The sequence below is a fragment of the Dryobates pubescens genome, chromosome 12, assembly GCF_014839835.1.
Source record: "Dryobates pubescens isolate bDryPub1 chromosome 12, bDryPub1.pri, whole genome shotgun sequence".
Lineage (NCBI taxonomy): Eukaryota > Metazoa > Chordata > Aves > Piciformes > Picidae > Dryobates > Dryobates pubescens.
In genome coordinates this window covers 33,717,171-33,744,280 of record NC_071623.1, presented here as the reverse complement: position 1 = coordinate 33,744,280, position 27,110 = coordinate 33,717,171, and the positions used below count along the sequence as shown (strand labels likewise).

Below are 27,110 nucleotides of genomic sequence, written 5' to 3'. Positions count from 1 at the left end.
AAACCAAGAGCCAACAAGCATAGTCATTCCCAGGCTCATAAGCTGGGATCATGCTAGCAAGCCACAGGCGTAGTCTTTTCCATGTGAGGAATGGTATTGAAAGCCTCCGAGTGTGGGACTGCAGTAGGGCAGCTCGCTGACAAAATATGTGCGTACAGAGGTAGGCTGTGAATGTATTTGAGTAGGACTGGAGCCATCAGAACCAGAACTTGGCTTTCTGCATTTTTTAAGTAGAGCAGTGCTTTTTTCCCCTCCTCTCTTTTTCTGTGTGTTGCATTGGATTTGATTTTTGAAAAAGAGAAACATTCTGGACCCCAAACGTGGGGAAACTTCCTGGGCTAGCTGAAAACTTATCCAACCTGCCATTTCCTGTGCTACAAATAGGTTCCTCCTTCCTTCCAGACGAATTTCCAGGATGAATCCCTCGGGAAGTGAAGGGTGGCAGATGCAGGTGACACCTGACTATGTAAGGGCCGCGCTGCTTGTGCGTGGCCGAGCTTCCCAGGACCGAAACCCAGAACCGAGATGCTTCCCTCTCCCAGCCAGCAGCGACAGGGACTCGTACCGCAAGTGAATAAATAAACCCTCCTGGGGACTAAACCTGCCCCACAGCCAAGAGCTGCCGCAGGACGCCCGGCACGGACCCTCCGTGGGATAGGATGGGGACAGGTGCTATGCGCCCGCGGGGCCGCTGCGGGAAGGGGTTGGGGGTTGGTGGGGAGAAGGCGGGCGGTTGGGCGCGGTCCCCGCCCCCGCGGCCGTGCCACCGCTGCTGCTGCCGCTGCCGCCGGGGCGCCCCGCGCTGCCGCCGCCGTGCTATAAGTGCGGGCGCGGGGCGCAGCGGCCGTCGAAGATGCGCTGGCAGCTGGGGCTGCGCGGTGCCCCGCCGCGGCCGCCCTGCGCGGAGGAGAAGGAAGAAGGAGCAGGCGGCGACGGCGGCGGTGGTGGCGGCGCTGGGCAGCCGCGGCGATGAGCTGCTCGGACGTGGCCATGCAGCAGCCCGCTTCGGCGGCGTGCGGGGCACCCCGCTATCTGAGCGGCGCCGCGGTCGTACCCGCGGCGGGCTGCCCGCAGGTGAGCAGCGGGTGAGCGGGGAGGGAAGTGTTGCGCGGGGTACCCCGCAAGTCGTGGCGATAGGGCGGACTGAGAGGTCAGGGAGGTTTTTGGGGAGCCACCCCGCCCCGGCTTAGTAGGCTGCATATAGCGCATCGCTGCTGGCGGAGGTCTCCGCCCCGGCCAGCCAGCGATGCGCTATGCAGCCCCCGGCCTGATTTGGAAAAGCGGGGAGTTGCTGAAGCGGCCCCTCCGCAGCCAAGCCCGGTAAGACTTTTAAAAATGATTATTATTTAAAGAAAAATGATTTATGTCCCCGAATTCTCCTGTTTGGGGAGTGAGTGTTGGCTTGCTGGGATGGAGTGGGAAAGAGAGGAAAGTTATTTCTTTCTCCCTTCTCCCCCTCTTCGCTGTCGTTCCTTACTTGACGAGCCTCCCTGCTTTGCCGCCCTCCGGCGCGGTGCGGTCCGCGGGCGCTCACACGGGCGCTCACACGGGCGCAACCTCCGCTGCTCGTCGCGGATAGGGCATGCCATGCTGTTCTACAGCAGCTCTCGTGGGAGATGGACTCCGGCGAGTTTCCAGCTGAATTTGGTGATCAGCTGTAATTTTTGATATCCATCCCCCCCACACCCTCCCTACCCCCCCCCCCCCCCCAAAAAAAAAAAAAAAAAAAAAAAAAAAGAGAGAAAAAATGAATCAGGAAATTCTTATCAGGCTGACAGCATTTTTAGACTATGCAGTGCGTGGGTGAAGTGAGACTAATATTGACTTGGCTCTAATGTATTCATCTGAGAATACATTTTTTGGTTGTTGCTGCATTCCATAAGGTTTTATCATTATTATCCACGAAGATTGTTTTTTCTGTGCATGGGAAGTGACCCCTAATATCAGTTTGCCTGGGAGACACAAATACGGGCTAAAACATCAACATTCCTATCGTGTGCCACGGGCTTTTTGGTTTTGCTTTTCTTTACTGTTGGGAGAGAGAGTGCTTTTGCAGAAGTGACACCCCAGCAAACTTTTTCCAGGCTGCTCACGCTGTTCACTGTAGTCACAGGCTCTGGCAAGCCTGTGAGTTTTGCCTCTTGCAGTGTGCCTTCGCCACTCTTTCCTCCGTACCCCAGGTCACAGCTTGCAGAGCCCTCCATCCACTCGCTAATTTTAGTTATGAACTTTAGTGATCAATATGTGGAGCCACATTTGTTAGCCTGCACGATTTGAAGGGCAAATAAAAAAACAATCCCAAATAACCTGACCCTGACTAGCCTGTGTAGAGGTAGAAAACTTTTTGGTGCTTGACTCGGTAGATGATAGTCTGTATTCCTCTTCCAGATCTGGAGTGTAGAACACAGCCACTTTGTCACACTCAAGTGCCATTGCTTTGTATTTTTAAACAGCATCATGAAGTTCTCCATCAGCTGAGAGCAGCCCCATGCATGAAGTGTCCCAGAGGCACCCTAGTGAATGCAAGAGTCATCTGAAGTTGCATTTTAAGCAAGCTGAGTTCTTGTGGTTTAGGCTACTTAGGAAACGACAGATAGGTAGATACGCAAGGCAACGAACATGGTTGTCTCCGTTCGGCCAATACAGCTCATGAGCTCTGGCCAGCACAATCTGTCCCATTGCCACCAACCCCTGTGTTAAACCTTGCTATCCAACGTGTTATTAACAATTCACTTAGGTTAATCCTGGTCATGCCGGGTTTTCCTGAAATCATTGGAGCCGAGTCTTGACAAGGGCTAGTCACATGTCAGACTGGAAAACCAAGCTGCTGTTGCTGAACTAAGGCTGTTGAGTTTGCTAACTCTAGCAGCTGCAAGCTTCAGAGCATTGGCTGTGTTTTCTGAGAGTCCAATGCTTTTTAAATAATGAAAAGGTGGCTGTAGAATGAACTGCTCCTGCCTCTGTCGTCACAGTGGGAAGAGGTATTGCTTGGGGAACGGGTGATGCTTTGCGAGTCTCTGTTTCTTCACAAGTGCCCTGCCTGGGACATTCAATTGACTGCTAAAGAGCATGAGAAAGGATGAAAAATCTGTTACCAGGTTTTTGTTTCCTCTTACACATGTGTTCAACATGTAAAAAGCCTCCTGTGATCTTCACGAGGGTGAGAGTCATTCTAAAGAATGTTCTTTGCCGGAATGGAGTCTGGTTTAAAAATAACAGCAAAGGAGAAGAATTAGTGTGATAGCTTAAAAATAAAGCTCTGCATTGGAGCTGATGAAGTGGAGCTCACTCTGAAAATATCTGAGAACTGCACTGAAGCATGGTTTGGTGGTGGTGTACTACTCTGTTGTCTTTTGGCACCCAGTAAAATGAAACTTTTGTTTGCTGAGAAAGCAAGCTCCACTGTGCTCTGCTTCTGTTGGGTTTTCTTTCCTTCAGGGTGTGAGGGGAGGTAGATACGTTGTTCTAACTACAGCTTGTGCATCTTCATTGGTATTTGTAATAAATCTGTCACAAACATCTACTTGGTTATGCCAGCTTTCGGCATCAGCCTTGTATCCTTCAAAGAGCAAAGCAATCTCCTTAGCCTGGAGCTGCTGTGGCAGATGTATGAGCTGAAGTTCTGGGCTGTGGTGTCTCTCTGGAGAAGCAACCTCATGCCGTTTCTGTAGGTCATGTGCTGCACACGTGGGCCAGCAGAAGGGTCTCCGCTGTGTAAGTAGCATTGCTTACAAAAGTCAGGTATGGTGCCAGCAGATGAGTGGCTGGCGGCACTGCTGCTCAGCTAAAAGGGTTGGAGTGGACCTCTCCTTTGTAAAGAAAAAAAGAAGAATTAACAGACCTTGGATTCTTTTAAGTGATGGGCTAGCAAGCATGCTCTCAAATGGTGCAGAAGTGATTTAATTTGGGGGCCATGCCTTTTAAAGTTCCACCATTCCAAAATTATTCCTACATTTCTCTATTTGTAGTTTTCACTTCCTTAAAATCAGCACAGAAATCCTTTTTGCCTTGCACAGCAATGCAGACTTTCTGGCAGCATAACTTTCACCAATCCGTAGCCAGCAAAGGATTTACTGGCAAATTAATTTGGATGGGATTTTTAGATGGGACTGAAGCCTGAATTCCTACTGAATGTTAATGGCAGTGGAGGCTTAGCACCTTACATCTTTGAGATTGCTGAAGTCCAAGGTGTTTGCTGGAGGGAAATAAGTTGAGTATGGATATATACATGCTTGCATGGTGCCAGAAGGAACTGTTGAAAACAGGGTATGGCTCCAATTCTGCAGATAAATTGGGGTTTCCATATTCCTTTGCCAAAGGACAGAGAATGTGTTACAGTTAAGAATGTGTTCCTGGTAAAGAACTCTGCCTGCCACAGGTGTAAAAGGCCTGCAGAATGGCAAAATTCAACCTTTCCTCATTGTATGCTTTCCTGAGGGGCTATGCAGCTGTAGTGGTAACTTCTGGCTCTTCTATGGGCTGGGTGAGGACTGTGTGTAAGAGAGGTGCTCGTTTGAAGAGATCCTGGAAGCACATAATTGGAGAGAAATCCCATTCTATTCTTTGTGCACAAGAAATGCTGTGAGGTCTTGCCATGCCCTGTCAACCTATATATATCAAGCTGCAGAGCTGAAGCTAAGGTGGGATTCTCCTTGTCTCACTAACAGTTGAACTTGAGAGCTTTGAAATGAGAAGTTACAGTAAATGGTAGTTGTGGAATTTCTGCATAGTATGTACATGCAGCAAGCTAAGCCAGCACTGTCCTTGCTAAATCGAGTCTTGCATAAAAAGTTGTGATATGCTCAAGTCAGGCTTAACTGCTGGCAGTGCTGTGGACAGAGTTTTTCCAGATAAGGGCTCGTCTCCATTAGCAGATTAGGTCACTAACTCAACTATTTCTTCCAAACTAAGAACACTGCAGGCAGGGATGAGCCACACATGACATGTCCTTGGTCTGTAGCTAAACCGTAATTCACGCACTGCGGCTTAGTTTTCCGCTCAGGTTCTTTGTGTCACACGCAGACAGCTTTGAGGACTGGTGTGGATTGCTGCTTGTGTTACACTATGGGCCGGCCTGCAGTGCCTACACAGCAGATAACAGTGTAAGACAGCTTCACCTTATGTTTTTTAGTGTACACGCTTTCTCGAGGCTTGTTCTGAAGCCTGGTGGTTGCCCTGCTACTGACTTTGCTAGAAACTGGATCAGACCTACATAACTCACCTTCACAGGCTTCTCTTGGCATTACAGGATTTAAGCCTTGGCCTCTGGGCCGGGGTCTTTTGTTTTGTTTTGTGTAATCCCACGAGACACTGCTGGTTTAAAAAAATCGGCTTGCTTTGCGCTGTAGTCTGACTGGGACCAAATTCTATTTGATATTCTTCCATCTACATCAAAAAAAGACCTTTATACTTGAGTGGTACACCTCTGCTTCGTTGTACAGCAAAAGATATGTCATTAATTCTTTTTCCACCACTTCCCTCCACAGAGTAGAAGGTCCAGGCTCTATCCAGTAGCTCCCCCTGAAACCAGGCATGTGGCTTTGCTCTTGGCTTGCTCATTAGCAAGGGTAGAAGTTAGCATTTCATGTTTTCAGGGCATGTTGTAAATTCCACTTTTAGGCCCATCATTCCATGCTCTGATTGCTTGAAATTGTCTTCTTCCTTGAATGCTTTCTGTGTTATCAGTGGGAGCCTGCTTGGCAGACAGCTCCACAAATGGAGGACTGTCCGTGATTTGCCTCGAGTTTGTTGCTGAAATTCCTTCTCAGAAGCTGAAGTCAAATGAGAGCCTTTTTCTCAGGATAGAGTCATATAGTGTTTCCTCAGTGTAGTTGTTCCTTTATTTTTGGTTCCTGTTCTTTCTCTCATAATGGAAAATTTGTAGCAGGTGGCCACAGGCATATTGGACTTTCATGCCTGAGAACATAAAGGCCCATATGGTGTATGATGGCATGTATGGAGATAATAAGTTGTAGGAATAGGCAGCCAGCTTGTGTGTAAGATAAGAGCTGGCTTGAATTTTTGATTCAAATTTGACTAAAAACCTTTCTCAGCTGTGGTTGGTTGTTTCTCTGTTTTGCTGCCTACTCTCTGGTTTCAGCTGGAAGTTAATGTTTTTCAGTTTGCTAAGAGGAATGCTCTCTCATTTTTACCAGACACCCTGGGTGAGATCTGGGACCCTTGAAGTCAGTTGGACTTTTGCCATTGGCTTTCATGTGGCCAGAATTTCATAGCATGGGAATTATTCTGCTTGGTTCTGGATAGGGTATGTCAGAAAATAGCAGGCATCTTCAAGATGGGTTTATTTGTGAAATTTTGGACCACATGCTTTCTTGGTCTTGAAAGTGGTCATTCTTCCTCAGGAAGACAGGAGGAATCTTATTCAGCATAAACCTTCCCTTTAAAATTGCTGCATGAGCAGTGATTGCTATTGACCTGTTGTCTCCTTTTGCTAGACAGGTTGCAGTGAGAGTTAAAATTCTCTTTGGAAGAGCCTGTTTAAAAATATATGTAAGAATGAAAGTGATGTTGGGGTAGGCTGAATTCAGTCCATGTAATACAGCATTATTTACTCAGAGGTTTTAACATTCATCCTTCCAGTGTGAATTTATTACCTAAACTGACACCAGGTGCCATAGACATCACATGTCCCCATTTCCCAGTACATTAAGATGATTTTTAATTCTGTATTGTGGGTCATGGCCAAAAAGAGATTCTGTGGGTTTGTCTTGTTTTGTTTTGCAGAGGGTTCTTCATTTCAGTCTCTAGCTTTTAAGGAAGGGAGACGTGGAATTCATGAATATGTGAAGGTATTTGAGATCATAGAATCATAGAATGGTCTGGGTTGGAAGGGACCTCTGAAGGTCACGTAGTCCAACCCTGCCTGCAGTAAGCAGGGGCATCCTCAACTAGATCAGGCTGCCCAGAGTCCTGTTGAGCTTCACGGTGAATATCTCCAGGGATGGGGCCCCAGCCACCTCCATGGGCTACCTGTGCCAGTGTTCCACCACCCTCACAGTAAAGAACCTGTTCCTAGCATCCAATCTAAACCTGCTCTTCTCCAGTTTGAAGCCATTGCCCCTTGTCCTATCACCACAGGCCTTTGTAAACAGTTTCTCTCCATCCTTCTTGTAGTCTCCCTTCAGGCACTGGAAGGCTGTTACTAGGTCTTCCCGGAGCCTCCTCTTCAGGCTGACCACCCCCAGCCTGAATGTGGGGCAGAAATGACATTTTGTTTGGTCAGAAAAGACTCTCTGTAAAGATGCTGCACATACCATTTGCTGTTCAAGTATGTGCCAGCACTGCTCATGTGGATAAAGTACAAGTGAAACTGGGCTAGCCCAAGTTAGTTATCAGCAACCCAATCAGTTTGTGTTTGTTCTATTCCCCCAGCAGCTGACGATCTGGCACAGTTTCCCACTCAGACAAGAGGAGTCAGAATTGCTATGGCAAGATTGCTGTTAAGGTGACACCCAGGAAGACCGAATTTGTGTTCAGGAAGGGTTAAAAACAGGGCTAGCAGGGGAAAAAGCATCATTAAAGCAAGCATACAAGGGAGAGGATGTAGTCTCCTACTTAAAGAGTCTGATACTTGCCTTCTTGAATACAAATTTAGGCTTCATGCAGTTTTGAAAATCTTTTAATGTAGAGCTGGCATCCTGTGCAACACACTCACTGCAAAGCACCGCTGTCCACTGTCAGTGACTCCAGTCCAGACTGGGGGTGTATTGTCCATCAATACTACCAGCGTTTTGGTGGTGGGATTTTTACATTACAGTCAGACTTGCTTTACAAAAGCCCACAACACATGCTCAGGATATCTTGTAATGACTGTCCATGGACTAGAGGGGAGGGAAGAGAGTTGAAGTGGAAAATGAATTTGATTCTTAGTCTGGGGGAGAGGGAACATTCCTGCACAGAGAAGCAGCTCTGGAGATAAGTTTTAATTTCCTGAGCTCCAATCTCTATATAGGAACACTGAAATACTTCCTTCCTGATAACCAAGTCAAGCCAGGGGCGATGTTAAATGATGTGTTTCTGTATATAATTGCATTCTTCTGCAAGTATTTGCATACTCTGTATAAAAACAAATAGTGTGCCTGTGGTGACAGAAGTCAATTTTTAAATGCATTGCATGTACTCAAGGTCTGGCATATGCACTACACCTGAGACAGCAGATATCAATATCTACTTAGACTTGGAGAAAGGATCTCTTTCATACTTGGTTTCACATAAAACCAAAACCCAACCCAACCAAAAAATGACAAAACCACCTTTCTCAACCACTTCTCTGCTGTTTTTAGGCAGAGCTGGGTTATGATGCACCTTGAAGAGTCACTGAGATATGTTACAGATTTCTGATGCCTATATCTCCTGCATGCACAATTTAGTTATAACCATTTCTGTCTAAACGAATGTCTCATCAGTCAGTGATTATGGAGCTCACTATGAGTAATACCTCAGTAAGTAATCCACTAGCCAATATTAGGGGACTATTTAGTTGTGGGTTTTTTTCCAGGTACAAAGCATTTACCAAAAAAGCACAGGTCACCCAAAACTCTGCACTTGCAACAACTAATTTCAGAGCCTCAGACTGTGTTTCCTTGCAGTGATGATTGTGTAGTAGAGCTGGTTTCATCTGCAGTGTCCACCTTCGTGGGGCTCTTTGTTTGGTTGTGTTGTTGTGTTGTAAATAAATACCACAGTTTTGTTCTTGATATATTTTGGTATAGTATTTGGGATAAAACCACATATCTAAGGAAATGATGTTGTATTAAGCATAGACACAGTATAATTTACTTCTTGAAGCACAGATTTACTTGGATTCCAGATTATTGTCTGGATATCCCAAACTGTAAAATAAAACTACTTAGATCTCTGGTTTGTGTAACAGTGTCAGAATTAAAGGCGTTGCTGAGCAGTCCTACATTGAACAGTTAACCTACTGTGATGTCAGGCACATTGCTTCATTTCAATGAGCTTTTATTGTAGCAGGTTTTAGTTCCTCTTGTCAATAGGTTTTCTTACAACTCTTTTTTTAACTATTCAGAGTATGTATTTCTCATCACGAGGGAATATGTGCCTCCTTGCATGACTTTAGAAAGCACCCCATGTAAATACAGCAAGGGTGCACGAGACTGAAAAGTGGCTTTTGATTGTTTCTAAATCCTAAAGCCTATTGATTGGATAAATGATAGAAGTGGAAGTTTGTAGGCTGCTTCTCTCCTCTTCGCTTTCTTTTCTCTTCAGAACGACTTTGGAAAAAGGGAAAGCAAGCCATAAACTTCAAAAGATTGTGATGGCACTAAAGTGCTGCCAGGCAAACCATAAAATATATGTCAAACTAATTCTATAGAAAAGATATGAAAAACTTCCAGGTGTGTGTTGTCGCTGTTTTGGGGCTCCCAAGGCTCCTAGTGTGCAAAGTCAGCTGTGGAAAGGGCTAACGAGCTGAAGGGTGCGATTCCTGCAGCCTGACTCTTGTGGGGAGGGTTCTTCTGTGCAAACAGCTGTAGAGTGGAACATCTGAAAAATATGTTCCATGCAAATTGCATCTTCACACACATTTATTTTGACATTTAGGTTTGGTTTGAGAGAGAAGATTCTGAAGTAGTCATTCCCAGCTGGCTTGTGCGGCTTTTGCTCTGTGTATGCCTCTCTGCGCTTTTGGTTTGGGGGGGAGGTTTTGTTGCACATGTTTGCAGACTTGTCAGTCTCCCCTCTTCCCCCTGGCCACGTGTTTGATTCTTTGTGACTTGAATCTTTGCCCTTTTTTCCCCACTCCTAGAAGCTGATGTTTAAAAAAGAAAAAGGTGAAAAATGGGGGGAGGGGGAGGAGGGGAAGGCAGAGGGGAACAACACACCTCAACCCCAAAAGAACACTGAATTAACATTAACAACACCACCCCTCTCCCCTCCCAAACCCTACTTGCCACCCTAGGGGTATAGCTTTCCTATGGTAAAAATCACAGTGAGTGAGAATACCTGCTTACACAATACAGTGAAAAACCTCCCAGGAAGCGTGGAATCCTCCTGTCTGTACTCTTTCCACAGTGAATAGATGTGGGGAGTCTAGAAGGCTGTGTAGTCCTGACTGGGGGAGCGCTGTAGGCAAACCCTGGTGTGCGTCCAGCTAAATGGGTGAGCTGCCGAGGTTGTGTGTCTGGCCACCTTTCTGCAGGCTTGAACTCGACCTCTGTGGCTTTTGCTGACAGGAATATCCTTTCCAGGTGGGAGTCAGGAGCAGATTGCTAGAGTCTGTTTTCTGTCGAAGGTGTTGTGTGAAAGCAATTGCCAATGAACTGTGACTGTGAAGTGTGCCTGAGAAGTGGTCCATCTGCGTGTGAGGAGTGAAAGCTCCTAAGTGGCACTGGCAATGTCTCTGTAAAATGCCGGTGCAAAGCATCCCTGTCTTCCAACTGTAATTATGAAAGGAATATCCAGTATATTAAGGTTTTTTTCTTTAAGGAAAGCAGATGTTGAGCTTGTACTGAATGCCATCAGTGATGCATCTCTTGTTTGTTTTGTTTTTGATCCCAGAAGAAGTTAGCTGTATACAACAAGATGCAGGAGTCTCTGGAAGTGACTCTTTCCGGCAAGCAAGAAGAGGATGAGAAAGAGCAGCCTGCTGAGATGGAGTACCTTAACTCTCGCTGCGTTCTTTTCACTTACTTCCAGGGAGACATTGGTTCAGTAGTGGATGAACACTTCTCAAGAGCTTTGAGCCAAGCCAGTAGCTTCAATCCAGAAACTGCCCTTACCAAGAGCAAGGCAGGGCTAAGTCCTCTGTGGAGAGGTAAGAGAAGGAGTAACTTGCTCTCTGTGGTATGGCTTACTTGATCTGTGTCATGGTTGATCTGTGTTGCAGCTGAGATTTTGCTCCTCTCTGGAGGTGGAAAAATCCCCCCAGATTTGAAAGGGCTGAGGAGCTTCTAGGGCTTGAAAGATCTGAAGTGGGAAAGAGGCACCAAAGGTGTGGAAGAATAGAATAGAATAGAATAGAATAGAATAGAATAGAATAGAATAGAATAGAATAGAATAGAATAGAATAGAATAGAATAGAATAGGTTGGAAGAGACCTTCAAGATCATCGTGTCCAACCTATCATCCAACACCACCCAACCAACTAACCCATGGCACCAAGCACCCTATCAAGTCTCCTCCTGAACACCTCCAGTGATGGTGACTCCACCACCTCCCCAGGCAGCACATCCCAATGGGCAATCACTCTCCCTGTATAGAACTTCTTCCTCACATCCAACCTAAACCTCCCCTGGTGCAGTCTGAGACTGTGTCCTCTTGTTCTGGTGCTGGCTGCCTGGGAGAAGAGACCAACCTCTGCCTGTCTACAACCTCCCTTAAGGTAGTTGTAAAGATCAACAAGGTCACCCCTGAGTCTCCTCTTCACCAGGCTAAGCAACCCCAGGAGAAGGAGGCATCTCCTTTCTTGCCATAGCCCATGGCTCTGCTGAGGCCAGAAAGAAGTGGGCAGAGCTCACATGGCTTCACAAACATCTGCTGCAGTGTTGTAGGCTTATTTTTAAGTTCTAAGCGTGAAACTTGGCCCATGAGGCAGGAGCAAAGCTGTTTGGGATGTTGGCCTTGGACCCTAGAAGACCCACGCAGCCTTCTCAGATGACTTTGCCAGGCCATTAAGATTTGTCTGTGGCTGCTTTCCAGGTTGAGAAGAGCCAGCAGAGGCTGGAGCAGGCTCAGGTGCAAGCCCTAGTCCATGTGGCTGCAATCATGTGGCTCAGTACATTGCGGGCTTCTCACGAGACAGATAAAGCCATCAGTACTGGCTGCCCACGTGTGAGGTGGGGATGACATTGCTCTGCTTTCAAGCAGGGAGCAGGAACATGGTCAGTATGGTGAGGTACTCACACACTGCCAAAGCACTTACCTCTGGCTATACATAGAAGCATGATCAACACAACAAAGAGCAGATCTTGACTGATACTTCAAAACTGGAGAAAGTGTGCTGGTAAGACACTACTTCCATGTTACTGAGTGTGTCACTCTGGGTAGTTTTTTAAGCCCACAGTGGCATTATTTCTGATCACATCCTTATATGGACTAGCAAGGCACAGGAAGTATTGTGAGCAATGATCTTGCATCGTACTGAGTGAGAGAGACCTCGAAGATCCCTGTAGAAGTGATGGTGTTGACAATCAGCAATGCTGAGGTGAGAGTGAATTGATGAATGTCACAAATAAGGAGAGACAGGATTTTTGGAGACTGCTGTGGAGAGGAAAACAGCACAGAAGGACTTGCTTTTCAGAAAGCTGGTTATGAACACAAGGAAGTTTAAGCAAAGGTCAGCACAAGTGGCTGGGGAGCTAGAGGAATTTATGGCTTGAGCTGGGACCAGTAATGTTAATGGGAAATTTTCTGTTGACTTGATGGAGAGCAGGATTGAATCCATGCTTACTAAAAAGGAGACTGGAGCATTCATAAATGGCCCAGACAGGCTATAAGTGTTTTAGAGATGGGATCAAGGCAGTCCCCAGAGACCCCATGCCTAATACAAGCCCTTTTCTCTGGGTTTGGAGACATATCATGGAAGGGGCTGTGTGTCTTCTCTTTGGCCTCAGACATGCCTGTTGCTTTTTTCCTGGCTCTCCCTGTGGTTGCACAGCCTTCCCCAAAGGGCTCTGCAGGGAGCAGGGTGGGCTGGCAAAAGGGTCCTTTAGCCATGCTGCCTCCTGACCCCGTGTGCCCCATGTTATCAGTCAGTGATGGAGATCTGCATGTCCTGAAAGCCTTCCAGTAATAAAGTAAGGGGATATGCCCTCTGCTGTAGCTGCACCTGCTGAAACAGTATGAAATCCCTAGGAAGGCTGCTGGGCAGGGGTGTTTGGTTCTGAACAGTGGATGCTGGGAAAGCTGAGGGTACATGCTTCTCCAGAGAAGAGGACAAGAGTTTTATCAGGCCCAAATGAGTTTCTGAAACATGCCTGCTTGAAAAATGTAGGGCTGGCATGAGGCGAAGGCCTCCCTCCTCTGCTTTGTGTGCAGCTGTCAAAGATGCACAGCTACAGCAAATGGATGTGACTCTACATCCCATTGCCTAAAGAAATGAATGTGTCATTAACTTGAAGATCTTTTATCAACAACCTTCATGGACAGTCACCATTTTTGTCAATAAATTACTCAAAGATAAATGAAGCCAAAACAACAGCTTTTGTGTTTTGGAAGGTGCAGACTTGAATGGACGCTGTGGCCATGGCCTGACTGCTCAGCTCACTGTGCCATTGTTCGTTTACCTGGCAGGGGGCACTGGCAATGCTTCCTGGTGTTGGGTTTTTGTGTGTGTCCTGATGCAAGACCAAATTAAGGGGGATGTCTTTTGTTTCAAGGATTTTGAGTATATTATATATATATATATATAAATGTTGTGTATATCTAGAAAATAGAACCTCATGTCCTGAAAAGGGCAAGTGTGTTGAAAGTATTGATCAGTCTAGGCTAAAATTAGCTTCAAAACTGACTTTTTATAAAATGTTTTTCTACAATAGGCTCTGGTAACATGGGCTTTGAACATGCAGTTAAAGGCTAATGGAACTAGTAACGGAACTAGTAATATCTTCAAACTAATGTTGCCTTAATGGGGTTTCTATCGATGTGTTTTTCCTAGCTGAAAGTGTTGGGGTCTGGTGTGGGGTTTTCTCTTCCTGCCTTACCTGATAAGTAATGTTGTACTAGAGAAGAGTCCATGCATTGCCTTCTGTACAGCACAGATACTTTGGCACGTTGTCAGCGTGCTGGCCAGCCACAATGAACATTTGCATTAGTCACCACTTTGTAGTATCTGAGATGTTGCCATCTCCTGGCCTCCCTCTACTGAGAGCAGGCAATTGTGATGACTGTGGCATCTTGGCAGACAAGTTTTGTTAAAATACCTCCCTGCCCACTCTTGAAAGCCCATGGAGGCTATTTTATTTCCCTTTCCTTTCTCAAAGACAGTGCTGAAACAACCATTTCTCCATAGTGGTGTCCTTTAGAGGCCAGATATCTGTATGTTGGTATCTGTAAAGATTATTACTGGTTGTGCTCACTGCTTTAAAGGTAGGAAAGAAGTGAGGTCCTCCACGGCGGTGTGTGGTGGTCTGTGGTTGTGTGTTCAACACAGATATGGTTCTCATTGATAAGGTTGTCACACCCTTAATTCTTTGTAGCATCCTCTGGGAGAACTCAGGGTGGATGAAGGTTTCTTGCCTGTGCATATGATGTGGCTGGACCCTGTATCTCCAGTTAGACGACTTGCCCTTTGTCAGTGAGGTTTGCCTCTGCAGTTACATGCAGTGGTTTCTCAGGACAGTTTCTGACAGCGGGGATGGCTTTGTAAAACGTGCATGAATGTCAAGATGGAGAAGACCAAACGTTTCCTGAGGCTTAGCCTCCCGTGTGATTGGTAAAGCCAAGCCGACGAGCAGCGTGAGGTGAACTCGCACTGGCAAATCCAGTGCTTTAAAGAACTCTCTCCTGGCATTAAAGTTATCTTGCAGACACTTGGCGTTGTTCTGCGCGTTTTTGAAGTGAGGTGGTTTGGATTTGGGGCTCTTCCATGCAGGTAGCAGCCAGATAGTTTCCACAGACTCTGAGTTACAGGGGTTAATTTTCCAAAATGCTGGCGATGTGCTGCCAAGCTGTGCTTCTTGTGGAGCACTGGGGGGAACAACAGACTGGATGTGAAGAAGCTTGGGTTTGTTTTTTTCTTGTCAGCCCTGCTGCTAACAGTGTAAGCCATGCACACTCTCCAGCTCAGCCTAATCCCTTGTAACAAGGAACAATTTACAAACGAGGACCAATAGCAATTTTGTAGGGGTGCTGAGGCTACTGTGATAGGGCTTGAAGCTCCTTCTAGCATGAATTACAATAGTAGCTAAAAAAACCCCAACCTTTTGAAGAGAGTCGTGTTGGAGAGCAATTTGTTAGATAAGCTGGCAGCCTCTGGAGCAGTTTGGCACAAAGAGAGGTTCTCCACGTTTGTCCATAGTGCCTTTGCAAATATTATTTCCAATACCAGAAATTAGTCAGACTCAATGAACTGCCTAAATCATAGCAAACTGATGTGTGTGGGGAAAAATCTGGGATCTTGGTGGCTCTTAAAACCACATACACGAGCGTCCTAGTGACGCAGAAAACATCCACAGATTTTGTTTCTGAAACATTCTTGTGTAAGCAAAGTCCAGAGGCAGGAGGAGCATTTGAAGAATCTGTTCATTCTCAGTGGTGTCTTCACCCAGGTCTCATTCCAGTTGCTTGTTAAACAAAGCAAAGCAAAGGGTCATTAAAAACAACAACACACAAATATGAGGAACAGAGGATTCCTTGTCTCATCAAATATTAAACTGTCCTGGCTTTATTTCTCCGTAGGCTATTTTTATGACTGCTCTTTCCTCAGAGGGGAATTCCTGTAGTTTTATGTTTCCCTCTTTGACCAAAAAAACCTTATTAGACCTGAGACATACTGCATGAAACAGTCCTTTCAAACATGAGCCAATACTTCCCTACACATGAAAAACACTAACAGCCTCTTCAGAAGAGTAATTTTTAGAATGTGATTTCATATTATATATACAGAAAGCACAAATATACAGGTTGAACCAGGCTGGAAAAGACCTCAGAGATCATTGAGTCCAACCTATCACCCAGCACCACCTGATCAACTAAACCATTGCACTAAGTGCCTCATCCAGGCTCTTTTTAAACACCTCCAGGGATGGCAGCACATTCCAGTGGCCAATCTCTCTTTCTGGAAAGAACTTCTTTCTAACATCCAGCCTAAACCTCCCCTGGCACAGCTTGAGACTGTGTCCTCTTGTTCTGGTGCTGCTTGCCTGGGAGAAGAGACCAACCCCCACCTGGCTACAACCTCCCTTCAGGGAGCTGGAGAGAGCAAGAAGGTCTCCCCTGAGCCTCCTCTTCTCCAGGCTAAGCAACCCCAGCTCCCTCAGCCTCTCCTCACAGGGCTGTGCTGCAGACCCCTCCCCAGCTTTGTTGCCCTTCTCTGGACACCTTCCAGCAACTCAACGTCTTTCCTAAACTGAGGGGCCCAGAACTGGACACAGGACTCAAGGTGTGGCCTGACCAGTGCCAAGTAGAGGGCACTTCTGCTGGCCACTCTGTTCCCGATGCAGGCCAGGATGCCACTGGCCTTCTTGGCCACCTGGGCACACTGCTGTAGAGGTATTTGAATCCATTTAAATATAAGCTGAGACTTAATTGTAAGACCATTCTTTTTTTCTGACTGAAAGTTATTTCAGTTGTGTAGTTAGGTCAACATTTGGGCTCACTGACCTCAGAGGTCTTTTCTAACCAAAGCAATTCTATGATTCTGATTCTGTAGTTGTGTCTGCTTGTTTGATCCTATGGGGTACAGGGCAACATGATACGTTCTGTAAGGAACTAACACAAAGATGTATTAGCTATGATCTGTGTTTCCTGTTCTGCAGTGTGACCTGGTTCTGCCTTCAAGAGCATTGGCAGGCACAACAGCTGTCTGTCTAAATTACCTGTTCTGGTCCGCTCAGTGTTAGCCTTTCCTTGTTGTTCCTGTTCCAGGATCCTGGGAGAGCTGTGACTCTTCAGCCTTAAGAAGAAAAGTCTTCTTGGGGAGGATCTTATCAATATCAGTAAACACCTAATAACAAGGAGTGAAGATGGGGGAGCTCTCCTCAGCAGTGCTTGCTTTCAGGATAAGAGGCCATAGGCACAAACTGGAACTCAGGAGATTCCATCTGAATGTCAGAAAACCTTCTTTCTTTTTTTATTTTCCTTATTAAAGGAAAACAAACCACAAAACTTCAAGGGTGACTAAATCCTGGAGCAGGTTGCCCAGAGGGTCTGTGGACTGACTTGGACTAGGTGATCTCACAAGATCCCCTTCTGCTTCAACTGTCCTGTGATTCTGTAACTGTTGAGAGAGCTTGAGTTCAGGGTCACAAGTTTCAGAGCAGAAAATAATTGTCATTACATTTGCTGTGCAGCTTTAGTTATACTTTATTTCTCTCCTCTCTGCCAGAAAGCTCAACAATTTCAAGCCAAAGGAGCAGTTTTCCAACTTCATTTTGGACCAGCTCTTATCAGCCTCCCCCTCCACCATGCTTAAGTGGAGTACACCCTGATTTCCCTGTTACTGCACCAGGCACCTTCCCAACACCAGATCCCAGCAGCTGGCCAGGACATGGTCTTCATCAGACTGTCCCACCTCCTCCCCCTGCTGCATCTGAATCCTGGCATTATCCTTTAGCATCTCAGGTGAGCCCTTCATATGCACACATGCATGATGTGTACATGCATCGCCATCACCCTCATCCACACATGCACCATCACCATCCCAGCTCGCACCGTGACCCGCGCTATGGGTCCCTGCTGATGCCTTCAGTCCGCACGGCCAGGATTCCTGCTCCTCAGTGTGATGTGACAAAGACAGATCCCGCTGCTGTCACCAGCGCTACCTCAGCATGGGCTGGAGCCTTTCATGGAACAGTGGACATTGTGCCAAGTTTTGGGTTTGACACAGGTAAGATGGTTCAATTGTGTCCGTGACTTGTCTTGGCAGGAGGAATTTGAGCAAGGAAGTGGGCTCCCTGCACTCGAAGCTGGACTTGTTCTTAGAGCATTCTCCAAGTATTTCTAGGTGGGAATTCCTCCCAAAATTGCTGTCAGAGTAGACGAGCTGTGAAATATTCAGCTCTCACTGCCATTTGCTGAGAGACCTTTGTCTGCCTTGGTCCCATTCAAGCCAAATGAGTTGTGACATGGTGCACTTTTTTTTGGTCTGGTTGGTTAAATCTTGTGGGAAATGGTTAAACTTCTATGTGGAGGCTTGCAGCTTGTTCAGCCAGTTCATATGTCATTCACCAAAATATAGCCCAAAGGAGGACTGAACTTGTCATTACATGACTACATGAGTACATCTTACTCATCTGAATTGGAACAGATCAGCATTTCCTTCCTGTGTTGTGTCCAGGTGTCACATAAAGAATAGAAATGGTGGTTGGATTGTGTTGCCATCAAACTAGACTTCTTTCTATAGGATATAGGCAGAGGTCTGTGAATTGGATTAATTTTACTGTAGAGTCCTTAGCTATAGAACAGCTTCCATGAACTGTGTCTGCATCTGCAAGCTTTGCCTGGCAGGCACTCACCTCAGGGTTAGGAGCAGTCTAACGGCCCTCACTGTTCATGGTTGCTTGTAAACAGGTGATGGGTAGCTAACAGTTTCCATCCTCGAGCTCATATGCACTGCTGAGGTCTTTTTCTGCTTGGTATTTATCTCACCAGCAGCAATTCTTGCAGGTCAGTACTTCTTAAACATGTTAGGTTATTCATTAAGGAAACAGTAAGTTTGAATCTCTGCTCCCTTTTCCTTAAAGTGTCTGTCTGTCTTCTTGGCATCTCTTGCTAACTGATTCAATGTGTGAGAAGCACTTTCTTGCTTCGATTAGTGTGCAGGGCAACAAAGAACTGGTGGAGAAAAAGAATGCTATTTTGTAAATAGGAAGTGTTGTGAACCCCAACCCAGTTATTATTGAGCTGACCAAATACAAATCTCTCTCTCTTCCCTGAATAGCCACCGGGAGCCAATAGTCTCTCCGAAGTACAAGGCTACTTGCTGCCTCCAGAAACCAAGGAGAAGCTTAACAGGATTCTTGACAGTCAGCGCTCTTTTAATCTATTAACAACACTTCCAGACATGCCAGTGATATGAAAGGAATTACATTTTATGCTTCAGGGTATAAAATGATAATCTGACAAGACTGGGATCTTGAGTTTTACCTTTGTGACAAATTCCATAAGGCAAGTGAGCTGTCTTCTGATGGTCACTGCCAGCAGTAGAGGGGAGTGAGCCCCCGGGGCCTGCTGGCCCCAGCAGTCCAGCTCCAGGGCTCTGGTATTTTGCTTGCCTGTCGGGAATGGAGCAAAGAACTGTGTAAGGGATTGCTAGTCAGGGGAAACCACTACCTGAGTGAAGTTTAAATCCAGCTTACATTGGGAGTAGTTTCAGTGCTGAGCAAGTTGGTTTGCTTACTGGTACTTTCTGAGTAGTTGTATGTCCAATAAAGCAGGTGCTTTTCCTCTTTTCTGTAAGAGCACAGTACCTCAAAAAGGACTGTGGCTTCCAGCACTGCCTTCCAGTACTAATATCATCTCTCCTTGATGCTGCTGCCTCCTTTTGAAAATCCCTCCAGAGGGGAACAATTGGATGCTAATTTACAGGACCTGCATTTGACAGGGCTCAATAGCAACTTCTGTGTCGTATAGTTGCTTACTTAGCATGGGAGGGAGTGGAAAAGGCCTGTACTGTTAATTTTTGACCCATGCCTAATGTGTGGGTTTTAGTACATGAGTTCCTGTTGGGGAAAAGAAAGAGGAAAAATGTGTGTCTGGTATGCAGGAATGGAGGATCTCAGCAGACCAACATCTCATGGTTTTGACTGCTTAAAATAGCCATGAACTGAAACACAGCAGCAAAACTTATCAGGCATCCACAGTTTGGCTCATAAGGCTTTGGAGACAAGGGAACAGGCAACAAAACACAGCACATAGTGCTAGCCTGTGATATCACAAATATCTGCCTCCTTACCATACACGCTCATCTCTCCTGTGCTCTCCGAGCAGGGGCTTGCTGGGAGGGGCAGGAAGGCTCTGAACTCCCTTTTCAACCTTGCCTGCAACTTGTACATTTGAGACAAATGCTTTGGTGACAAACATTTAAGGAGTGACCATGGTGAGAAGAGGGAACTTGACTTGCCCCAGTGTTTCGTGGGCACGTCAAATCCCAGGGAAGGTGTGATGTGCTGCCAGGAAGAGGGGTGGCCTGCTAAAGCACAGCACTGAGTCACACTCCAGCACTCATCAGCAGAGGTGAAGCTTTTCTTACTCTGTATCTGATCCATGGGAGCCTTATAATGGATAAGTCTCCTCATCACACAATGTCATTACATTTAACTCTAATGTGAGAAGACAATCTCAGCAGAGAGGCTGAACCCTGAAGGGCTTGGAAGAGTGTGCAGGCTTTCTGTGGGATAGAAGTGGCTCCTACAGAGTAGAGTAAGGCCACGGTGGCAAGAAAGCTTCAGTTCTGGAAGTCTTTGGTCATATGGCCCTGGAGAATAAAACTCATCAGCCTCAGGAGCTGTCAATATATCATATTCCACGAGCTTCAGATGATTTATATAAAAAAGCTCATTTGGTATGCGTTTAAACATTGCTTTTCAGCGCTGTTCAGCTACCCCAATGATTCCCTTGCCCTCTTCCCCCTTACCGTGGGTCATGTTTCTTGTGCTCCTGTCACATGCGATTACAGAGCCATTTGCAGGATTCCTCACGCTGCATTACAGGGAAGGATGGTGCAGGGATCAGCGCAGCCCGGCTGTAATCTTACCCCCTTCCAGCTACATTGTTGCATCTCTCCCATGCTAAAGCAAATACTTGATCTCATGAATGGATGATGCTCATGGCTTCAGAGGCTAAGAGAGTATTGCCCTTGCCTGCACAGTGTCATCTTGGAATGTGTGTTTCAGAACAGATTGTGTATGGCATCAGCACGTCACTGTTCTGAGAGCTGACAATGCACTGAGCCGTCCTGCACATCTGTTGGAACTTACATGGTCCCAGTTTAGAGGATGAAGGGGGATTTAGCTACCTGATTCTTATTAAATGTGCCTTAATCCTCACATTGTGTGCTGCAAATTAACCCTTTTAAAAGCTTCTTTATTGGTACAAGTGGGATTAAAGAAAATGTTAGTCTGCATCAAAGTCTATTAAAAACCAGCTATGTTTGTGGCTGATGGTATGCAATGTCCTTCCAAAGCCATAATGCTCTACATAAAAGTATGTTTTGCATCAAGCATTGATATAAACACATCGATCCAAGCACAGCACATTTGTGCTTTAGGCCACAACTCCCTGCCTTGCTGATGTCAAGCAGTGCGAGTTCAGCCTCTGACAGCAAAGACTGCCTTTGTGTCATGTGCACAGAGGGCATTGCTGCAGCCACGATCCCACGGTGCCGGGGTTAAATCCTGGGGTTTATGTTCAGGGTGTACAGGCCAAGTTGAGCACTTATGACCAGAGGGGTGAGGAGGGGAATTGCTCTCTTGCAGTGAAGCTGACAGTTCCAGCCATTAGTGTTTTCCCCTGGAGCAGAGTGGAGGCTGCCCTGTCACCGGGCGCTTCAGGTGCTATGCTGACAGCTTGCCAGGTCTGTGAGCAGCCCTGTGGCAGGAGAGCAGAGCAACATGCCCTGCTATGCCTAGGAGGGTATCTTGCCCTGCTGCTGGACGGATGTGCTGGAGGAGGCTTTCTGTGGTCTCAGCACACTAAAAACAGAGTAGTATTGTGGCATATCTGAGGGCAGTGAATCTATCTTAAATTTGAGGTGCACATCCTTTATCATTCAGAGTTGTGTACATAGAGATCCATTATATTTAGGTAAGTTAATCAACATCCTCTAATTGTCCTGGCTAACTGTGGGAAGTCCACTTGTGGAAATGCCTGTGCATCAGTGTATCAGGTTGAATATGGAATTGTAGTGGTTGCTCTTCTGCCTTCTGTAGAGTTACCTGTTCACATGCAGCCCATGAGTTTGCTGAAACTCACTCACTTGTTTGGAACCTGCACTCTGCGTGTGTGGCAGTTAGCTGTAACATTGGTATCCCAGAGATGAAGAGTTGTGCTGGCATGGCAGTACTGACTTGTGCTACACAAGCAAGGAAGTCCTTGCTAAGAGGAAGATGTTCTTGCAGAAGGCTGCAAGTGAAAGTTCTAGCTTAGTAGCAGGATTGCACTTGGATGATGATGCATTAGAACTTCAGATAGCTTTGCCATGAAGGAGATGGGGTTGTTATGAAGAAAAGGTACGGAAAGTGTTCCACATTCAGTTCTGTAACTAAAGCAGCTCTAGTTTTTTCTCTGGCTCTAGATAGAATACATAGAATACATAGAATACATAGAATAAACCAGGTTGGAAGAGACCTTCAAGATCATCGCGTCCAACCCATCCAATCCAACACCGCCCAAGCAACTAACCCACAGCACCAAGCACCCTGTCAAGTCTTCTCCTAAAAACCTCCAGTGATGGCGACTCCACCACCTCCCCAGGCAGCCCATTCCAATGGGCAATCACTCTTTCTGTATAGAACTTTTTTCTAACATCCAGCCTGAACCTCCCCTGGCGCAGCCTGAGACTGTGTCCTCTTGTTCTGGTACTGCTTGCCTGGGAGAAGAGACCAACATCTGTCTGTCTACAACCTCCCTTCAGGTAGTTGTAGAGAGTAATAAGGTCACCCCTGAGTCTCCTCTTCTCCAGGCTAAGCAACCCCAGCTCCCTCAGCCTCTCCTCGTAGGGCTTATGTTCCAAACCCCTCACCAACTTTGTTGCTCTTCTCTGGACTCGTTCCAGCAAGTCAACATCCTTCCTAAACTGAGGGGCCCAGAACTGGACACAGTACTCGAGGTGCGGCCTAACCAGTGCAGTGTACAGGGGCAGAATGACCTCCCTGCTCCTGCTGGCCACACTGTTCCTGATGCAGGCCAGGATGCCATTGGCCCTCTTAGCTGCCTGGGCAGAATAGCTATACCTTAATAGCTATACCTTAAACCTTGTTGTTATGGTCACTTCTATTTGTTGCAAAGACATCTAACCAGAAAGACAGCTGTTCAGCTGGTTCTTCCCCTTGCACTAGTTGCTCCTATCAGGTGGACATTCTCTTAAACAAGCGTGTGTTTAAAATTGTTTTAAGGCACTTAGGAGCCATGTAACCTGTTTCTCTTTTCATTTGTTTCCATAACCTCAGGTAGCCTTTAGTGCTCCACTGGTGACCCTAAACACCTCTTACACTCTGAAACACTTCTGCAGTCTTCTCTGGTTATGGAGGTGGGGGAGAGTTGTGGTGGGTTTTGTTGTTGGTTTTTGTGTGTGTGTTTTTCTGTGTGGTTTCTTTTCTTTCTGTCTGTCATCTTCAGCGAATGAAGAGCCTCTGAAGGTGATTTTATAGGCATGTTTTAGTTGAGGCACGTCCTAGTTTTTCCAGTGTAAAGAAACTGGTGCAATTGCATGTGAAATGTAGCAGCAGAATGCCACTGAAAGGGATTTGGCATGCTATACCTGTATGCTCTGCTTTTCCTGTCTGTTCACTGCTGGACACAGAAGTGTCTGGACACTGCTTAGGAATCTTCATATGAATAGAGCCATGTGTGGAACAGAGCCATATGCTGTCATCTGTTATCACTCTTAACCCATTGCTTTGTAGCTCAGCTTGGAAATGACATTGATCATCATTAAATATTCAACTGTTTCTGCTCTTAAAACAAGGATGTAGTGATCAGATCAGATCTGAAGCCCTCAGGCCTGTTAGGCTTTCTGAAAACATGAGAGTCTTCCTTTGTGTTTCACTGTGTGATCAGATATGGAAGTGAGAGATCCCTGCTTCACACATGGGTCTGTCATTTTTCACTGATTAAATGCTAAGTGAACACGGAGCTTCAAATGCTACATCACTGAGGCCTGGAAGTGCACCTACTTACAGCAGTGGTGAAATTTGCCCTACATTTTTAGCAGATTGGGTAGCTGATGCATTGGTCTTGGTACATTATGTAGCAGGGCAACAAATAGTGTGACACAGAGCAGAGAATGTGGATGATTTTGTAGTGGGAATCACAGAACTGTCAGGGTTGGAAGGGACCTTAAGGATCATCTTGCTCCAGCCCCACTGCCATGGACGGGGACACGTTCCACAAGAGCAGGTTGCTCAGTGCCACAGCCAGCCTGGCCTTAAAAACCTCCAGGGATGAGGCTTCCACCACCTCCCTGGGCAACCTGTGCCAGTGTCTCATCACCCTCATGGGGAAGAACTTCTTCCTAACTTCTGATCTAAATCTACCCTCCTCTAGCTTGGATCCATTCCCCCCAGTCCTATCACTACCTGACACCCTAAAGAGTCCCTCCCCAGCTTTCTTGTAGCCCCCTTCAGATACTGAAAGGCCACAATAAGCTCTCCTCTGAGCTTTCTCTTCTCCAAACTGAACACCCCCAACTCCCTCAGTCTGTCCTCAAAGGAGAGGAGCCCCAGCCCTCTGCTCATCCTCGTGGCCCTTCTCTGGACACCTTCCAGCACCTCCAGATCTTTCTTGTAATAGGGGCTCCAGAGCCGCACACAGTGCTCCGGGTGGGGTCTCAGCAGAGCTGAGCAGAGGGGGAGAATCACTTCCCTCAGCCTGCTGGCCACACTTCTCTTGATTCAGCCCAGGATCTGATTGGCATTCTGGGATGCAAGTGCTCTCTGCTGGCTCATGTTGAACTTCTCATCCACCAGCACCACTGAATCCTTTTCTTCAAGGCTGCCAGCCACTCTTTGGGTGCAGCCATCAAGCCAGTTCTTTGTCTACCAAGACCATCCATCAAACCCATCCTGCACTAGCTTGGAGGCCAGGATGTGGTGCTGGACAGTGTCAAAGGCTTTGCTCAGGTCCAGATAAATGACATTGGTTGCTCTCCCCTTGTCTAGTTGCTAGTAGTCCATCCCTTACTGTGTCTCACAGGCAGACATGAGATTATTAACCCCTTCCTGCTTCAAACCTCATTTAAAGCCCTGTCACTGAGCCCTGCCATCTCCTGCTCCAGATTCCGTGTCCCTCTCTGGGACAAGTGCAAGCCATTTGCTCCTCACAGCTCTGGAGCCCTGCACACCAAGCTGTGATTGGAAAACCCAAAGCCCATCAATGGCACCATCCCGGAGCCATGGATTGACTGTGGGCTCTTCCTATACATTCCCTCATCCATTGCTGATGTTAGAGGTGTGAAGGAGAGCACAGGCTGAGCTCCTGATCCCTTTACCAGTTGTCCCAAGGCACTGAAACCTCTCTTAATTGATTGTGAGCCTCCTGTTCTACATCACCACTCCCCACCTGACAGAACCAGGGGCAGGTAATTATCTGAAGGCCCCACAGGGGTGGGAAGTTTTCCTGTGACATCCTCTACCTGGGCACCAGGCAGACAGCAGATGTCCCTCTGGAGCGGGTTCAGTGTGTGTGTCGGGCTGCCTGCTCCCCAAGTGTGCTTTCATTTCATGACCTGTGATTCAATTAGCTCAGAGGCTCAAGGGGCAGGCTTTGAACCGGTGAGTCCAAAGCGCCTTACTGTGTCTGAAAATACTGGCTTGGCCCTCTCTCCTCATGTCTTTCCCTAAGAATGAGCAGGAATGTATCTACTTTGGGAAATTTCATCCACACCTCCCCCTCTATTGTCCGGGTTTGAGGTATACGCCCTGTTGGGTGTAAATCCAGCAAAGATTGAGTCCCTCTCGAGTAGAGAAATCTCATATTACAACCCAGATTCCAAGTCTATAATGCTAAAGCCACAACACAGCACCACATTTATTAGACAGTCCTTGCTTTTTATAAAGGAAAATGCTAGAGGAACTCATAACAAATGCAAGTTGAAAATCATTAATTTTTCCCATGTGGAAGCACCAGTTGTCCTTGGATGAAAATCTGACGCTGTAGGTGAAATTACTTGGGTTTCTTACATGCTGCAGGAACGTTTTCCCTCTCTGCTCTGTAAGGTGAGATGCTGTAGATACTGCAAGACCCTAAAGTATCACCAGCCCTTTCCTAAAAGCAATAGCATCTGTTGCTGGCCTCTACCAGCAAGAAATATTGTTTTCTACTGGATGATCATCACACTATTCCATGCTCCAAATGAGGTCAAAACAAGGAAGCACACACAGGATTTTATCAGCTTTCCTGAACTGCTTGAGCCAGTCTAAAACTTAAGTGTGGTTTAAGCTTATCCCTCATAGCCTCAAAAACCCCTCAGCCAAGAGCCAAAACTACTCAGAGCAGTAGTGCTATTGCTCACTAGTCCCCTAGGCTGGTAAGCTGTGGGCTTTTCTTCAAAGCCTCTCTGGCCTTGTATCAGTTGCTGGAGGAGGAAGAGGAAAGTGTAGTGTAAGATTTTAATTTGTCTTTTCTTTTCTTTTCTGCAATGTAGGTCTACAGCATCAGGACAAGAGCAAGGAAACTTCTTGGTTCTGAAGTTCAGATAAATTAAGACCAGCTAGAGCTGGAGGCAGCAGCTGGGCAGGTGATAAAAGAGTCATTGCCTCCTTCTGCAACGGGCAAAGGACACGCGTGAAGATGAAGAGCCAACCGTTCTGGTTTTGCTGTTGAGCCTTTTGTTTATAAGGCCATTTCTGGGTCCCACAGTGTTGGAAAAAACAAAGCCCTACCTTTTCTTTCTCTCCTCATCTGAGCCTGCTGCAGCTGGGCAACCTAAGTCCTTTCTGCTCCTTTAACAGTGTTCTGTTTTGTTCAGCTTGATATTTGTATGAACGATCTCACTTGTCAGGAAAGACTCTCCCTCGGTTACAGTGCGCCTCCTTTCAGGAGTACGGTATTTTGTAGCTCTTTGTGCATCTATTTTTGTAGCAATACAGAAAGTTTGGGTAAGGATTGCTGAGTTATTTTAGGATGACGTATTTTTTTTAAAAAAATTGTAAAATTGTAAAGTTCTGTTTAAAGAACTTGCTCTCAGAGAAGCACTGGCAAAAAATGTATAAAATGCTATTTTTAGATGTCTGTGATGTGTTTGTGCATTTTGGTTTTTCTGTGTGTTACCTCAGATGTCCACCTTTCCTTTCTTTCCACAGGTCTAAACCTTGCTTCTTTCCACAGTACTAGATTTTGATGGCTCTGTCCTTTGACTCTAGCTTAATCAAGTACAACCCACACCTGAAGCTTCGATGACATATCTTTCCTGATGTTCGATTGTAGTCAGGGTGTTTTTGTTGTGTTGCTTCTGAAGGTGGTTTTGTTCCTGTGCCGCTAATCAGAAGCCTGCAAACACCTTTAGCACTGAGGAAAGTTTGGTGTTTACAGAACCTGCGTTTTCAGGGCATCCATTCTCTCTAAACTGACCAACTACTATCAGAGCTTCAGATCAAATGTGAGCCTGGGCCTGATCAACGACCCATTGAAGCTATTAAACACCATCCCCTATGGGTGTTGTTTGGGGCCCACACAGTGCTCATAAATATCAGTGTGTTTTAACTCATGAGGCAGGGCTTTCAGCGAAGCCATTTCCGGAGTGGTGACTTCTG

General features: G+C 46.3%; 1 protein-coding gene across 3 annotated transcripts; it reads left to right on the top strand.

Annotated features, from left to right (window-relative positions):
• Nucleotides 1-780: 780 nt before the first annotated feature.
• Nucleotides 781-27,110, top strand: VGLL3 (vestigial like family member 3). 3 transcript variants are annotated; one of them, XM_054166083.1, is made up of 4 exons: nucleotides 781-1,074; nucleotides 10,543-10,795; nucleotides 17,027-17,527; nucleotides 26,003-27,110. In XM_054166083.1, the coding sequence occupies exons 1-4, from the start codon at nucleotides 970-972 to the stop codon at nucleotides 26,044-26,046; spliced, it is 903 nt and encodes a 300-aa protein (XP_054022058.1). In that variant the 5' UTR covers nucleotides 781-969; the 3' UTR covers nucleotides 26,047-27,110. The 3 variants fall into 3 exon arrangements, with proteins under 3 accessions (XP_054022058.1, XP_054022057.1, XP_054022059.1); XM_054166082.1 differs by having other exon boundaries at nucleotides 10,540-10,795; XM_054166084.1 differs by lacking the exon at nucleotides 781-1,074 and adding an exon at nucleotides 1,268-1,320 and having other exon boundaries at nucleotides 10,540-10,795.

Coding starts and splice junctions, on each gene's coding strand:
- VGLL3 (XM_054166082.1), top strand. CDS start 970: ATGAGCTGCTCGGACGTGGCCATGCAGCAGCCCGCTTCGGCGGCGTGC. Junction 1,075..10,539: donor CCGCGGCGGGCTGCCCGCAG/GTGAGCAGCGGG, acceptor TTTTGATCCCAG/AAGAAGTTAGCTGTATACAA. Junction 10,796..17,026: donor GCTAAGTCCTCTGTGGAGAG/GTAAGAGAAGGA, acceptor CCTCTCTGCCAG/AAAGCTCAACAATTTCAAGC.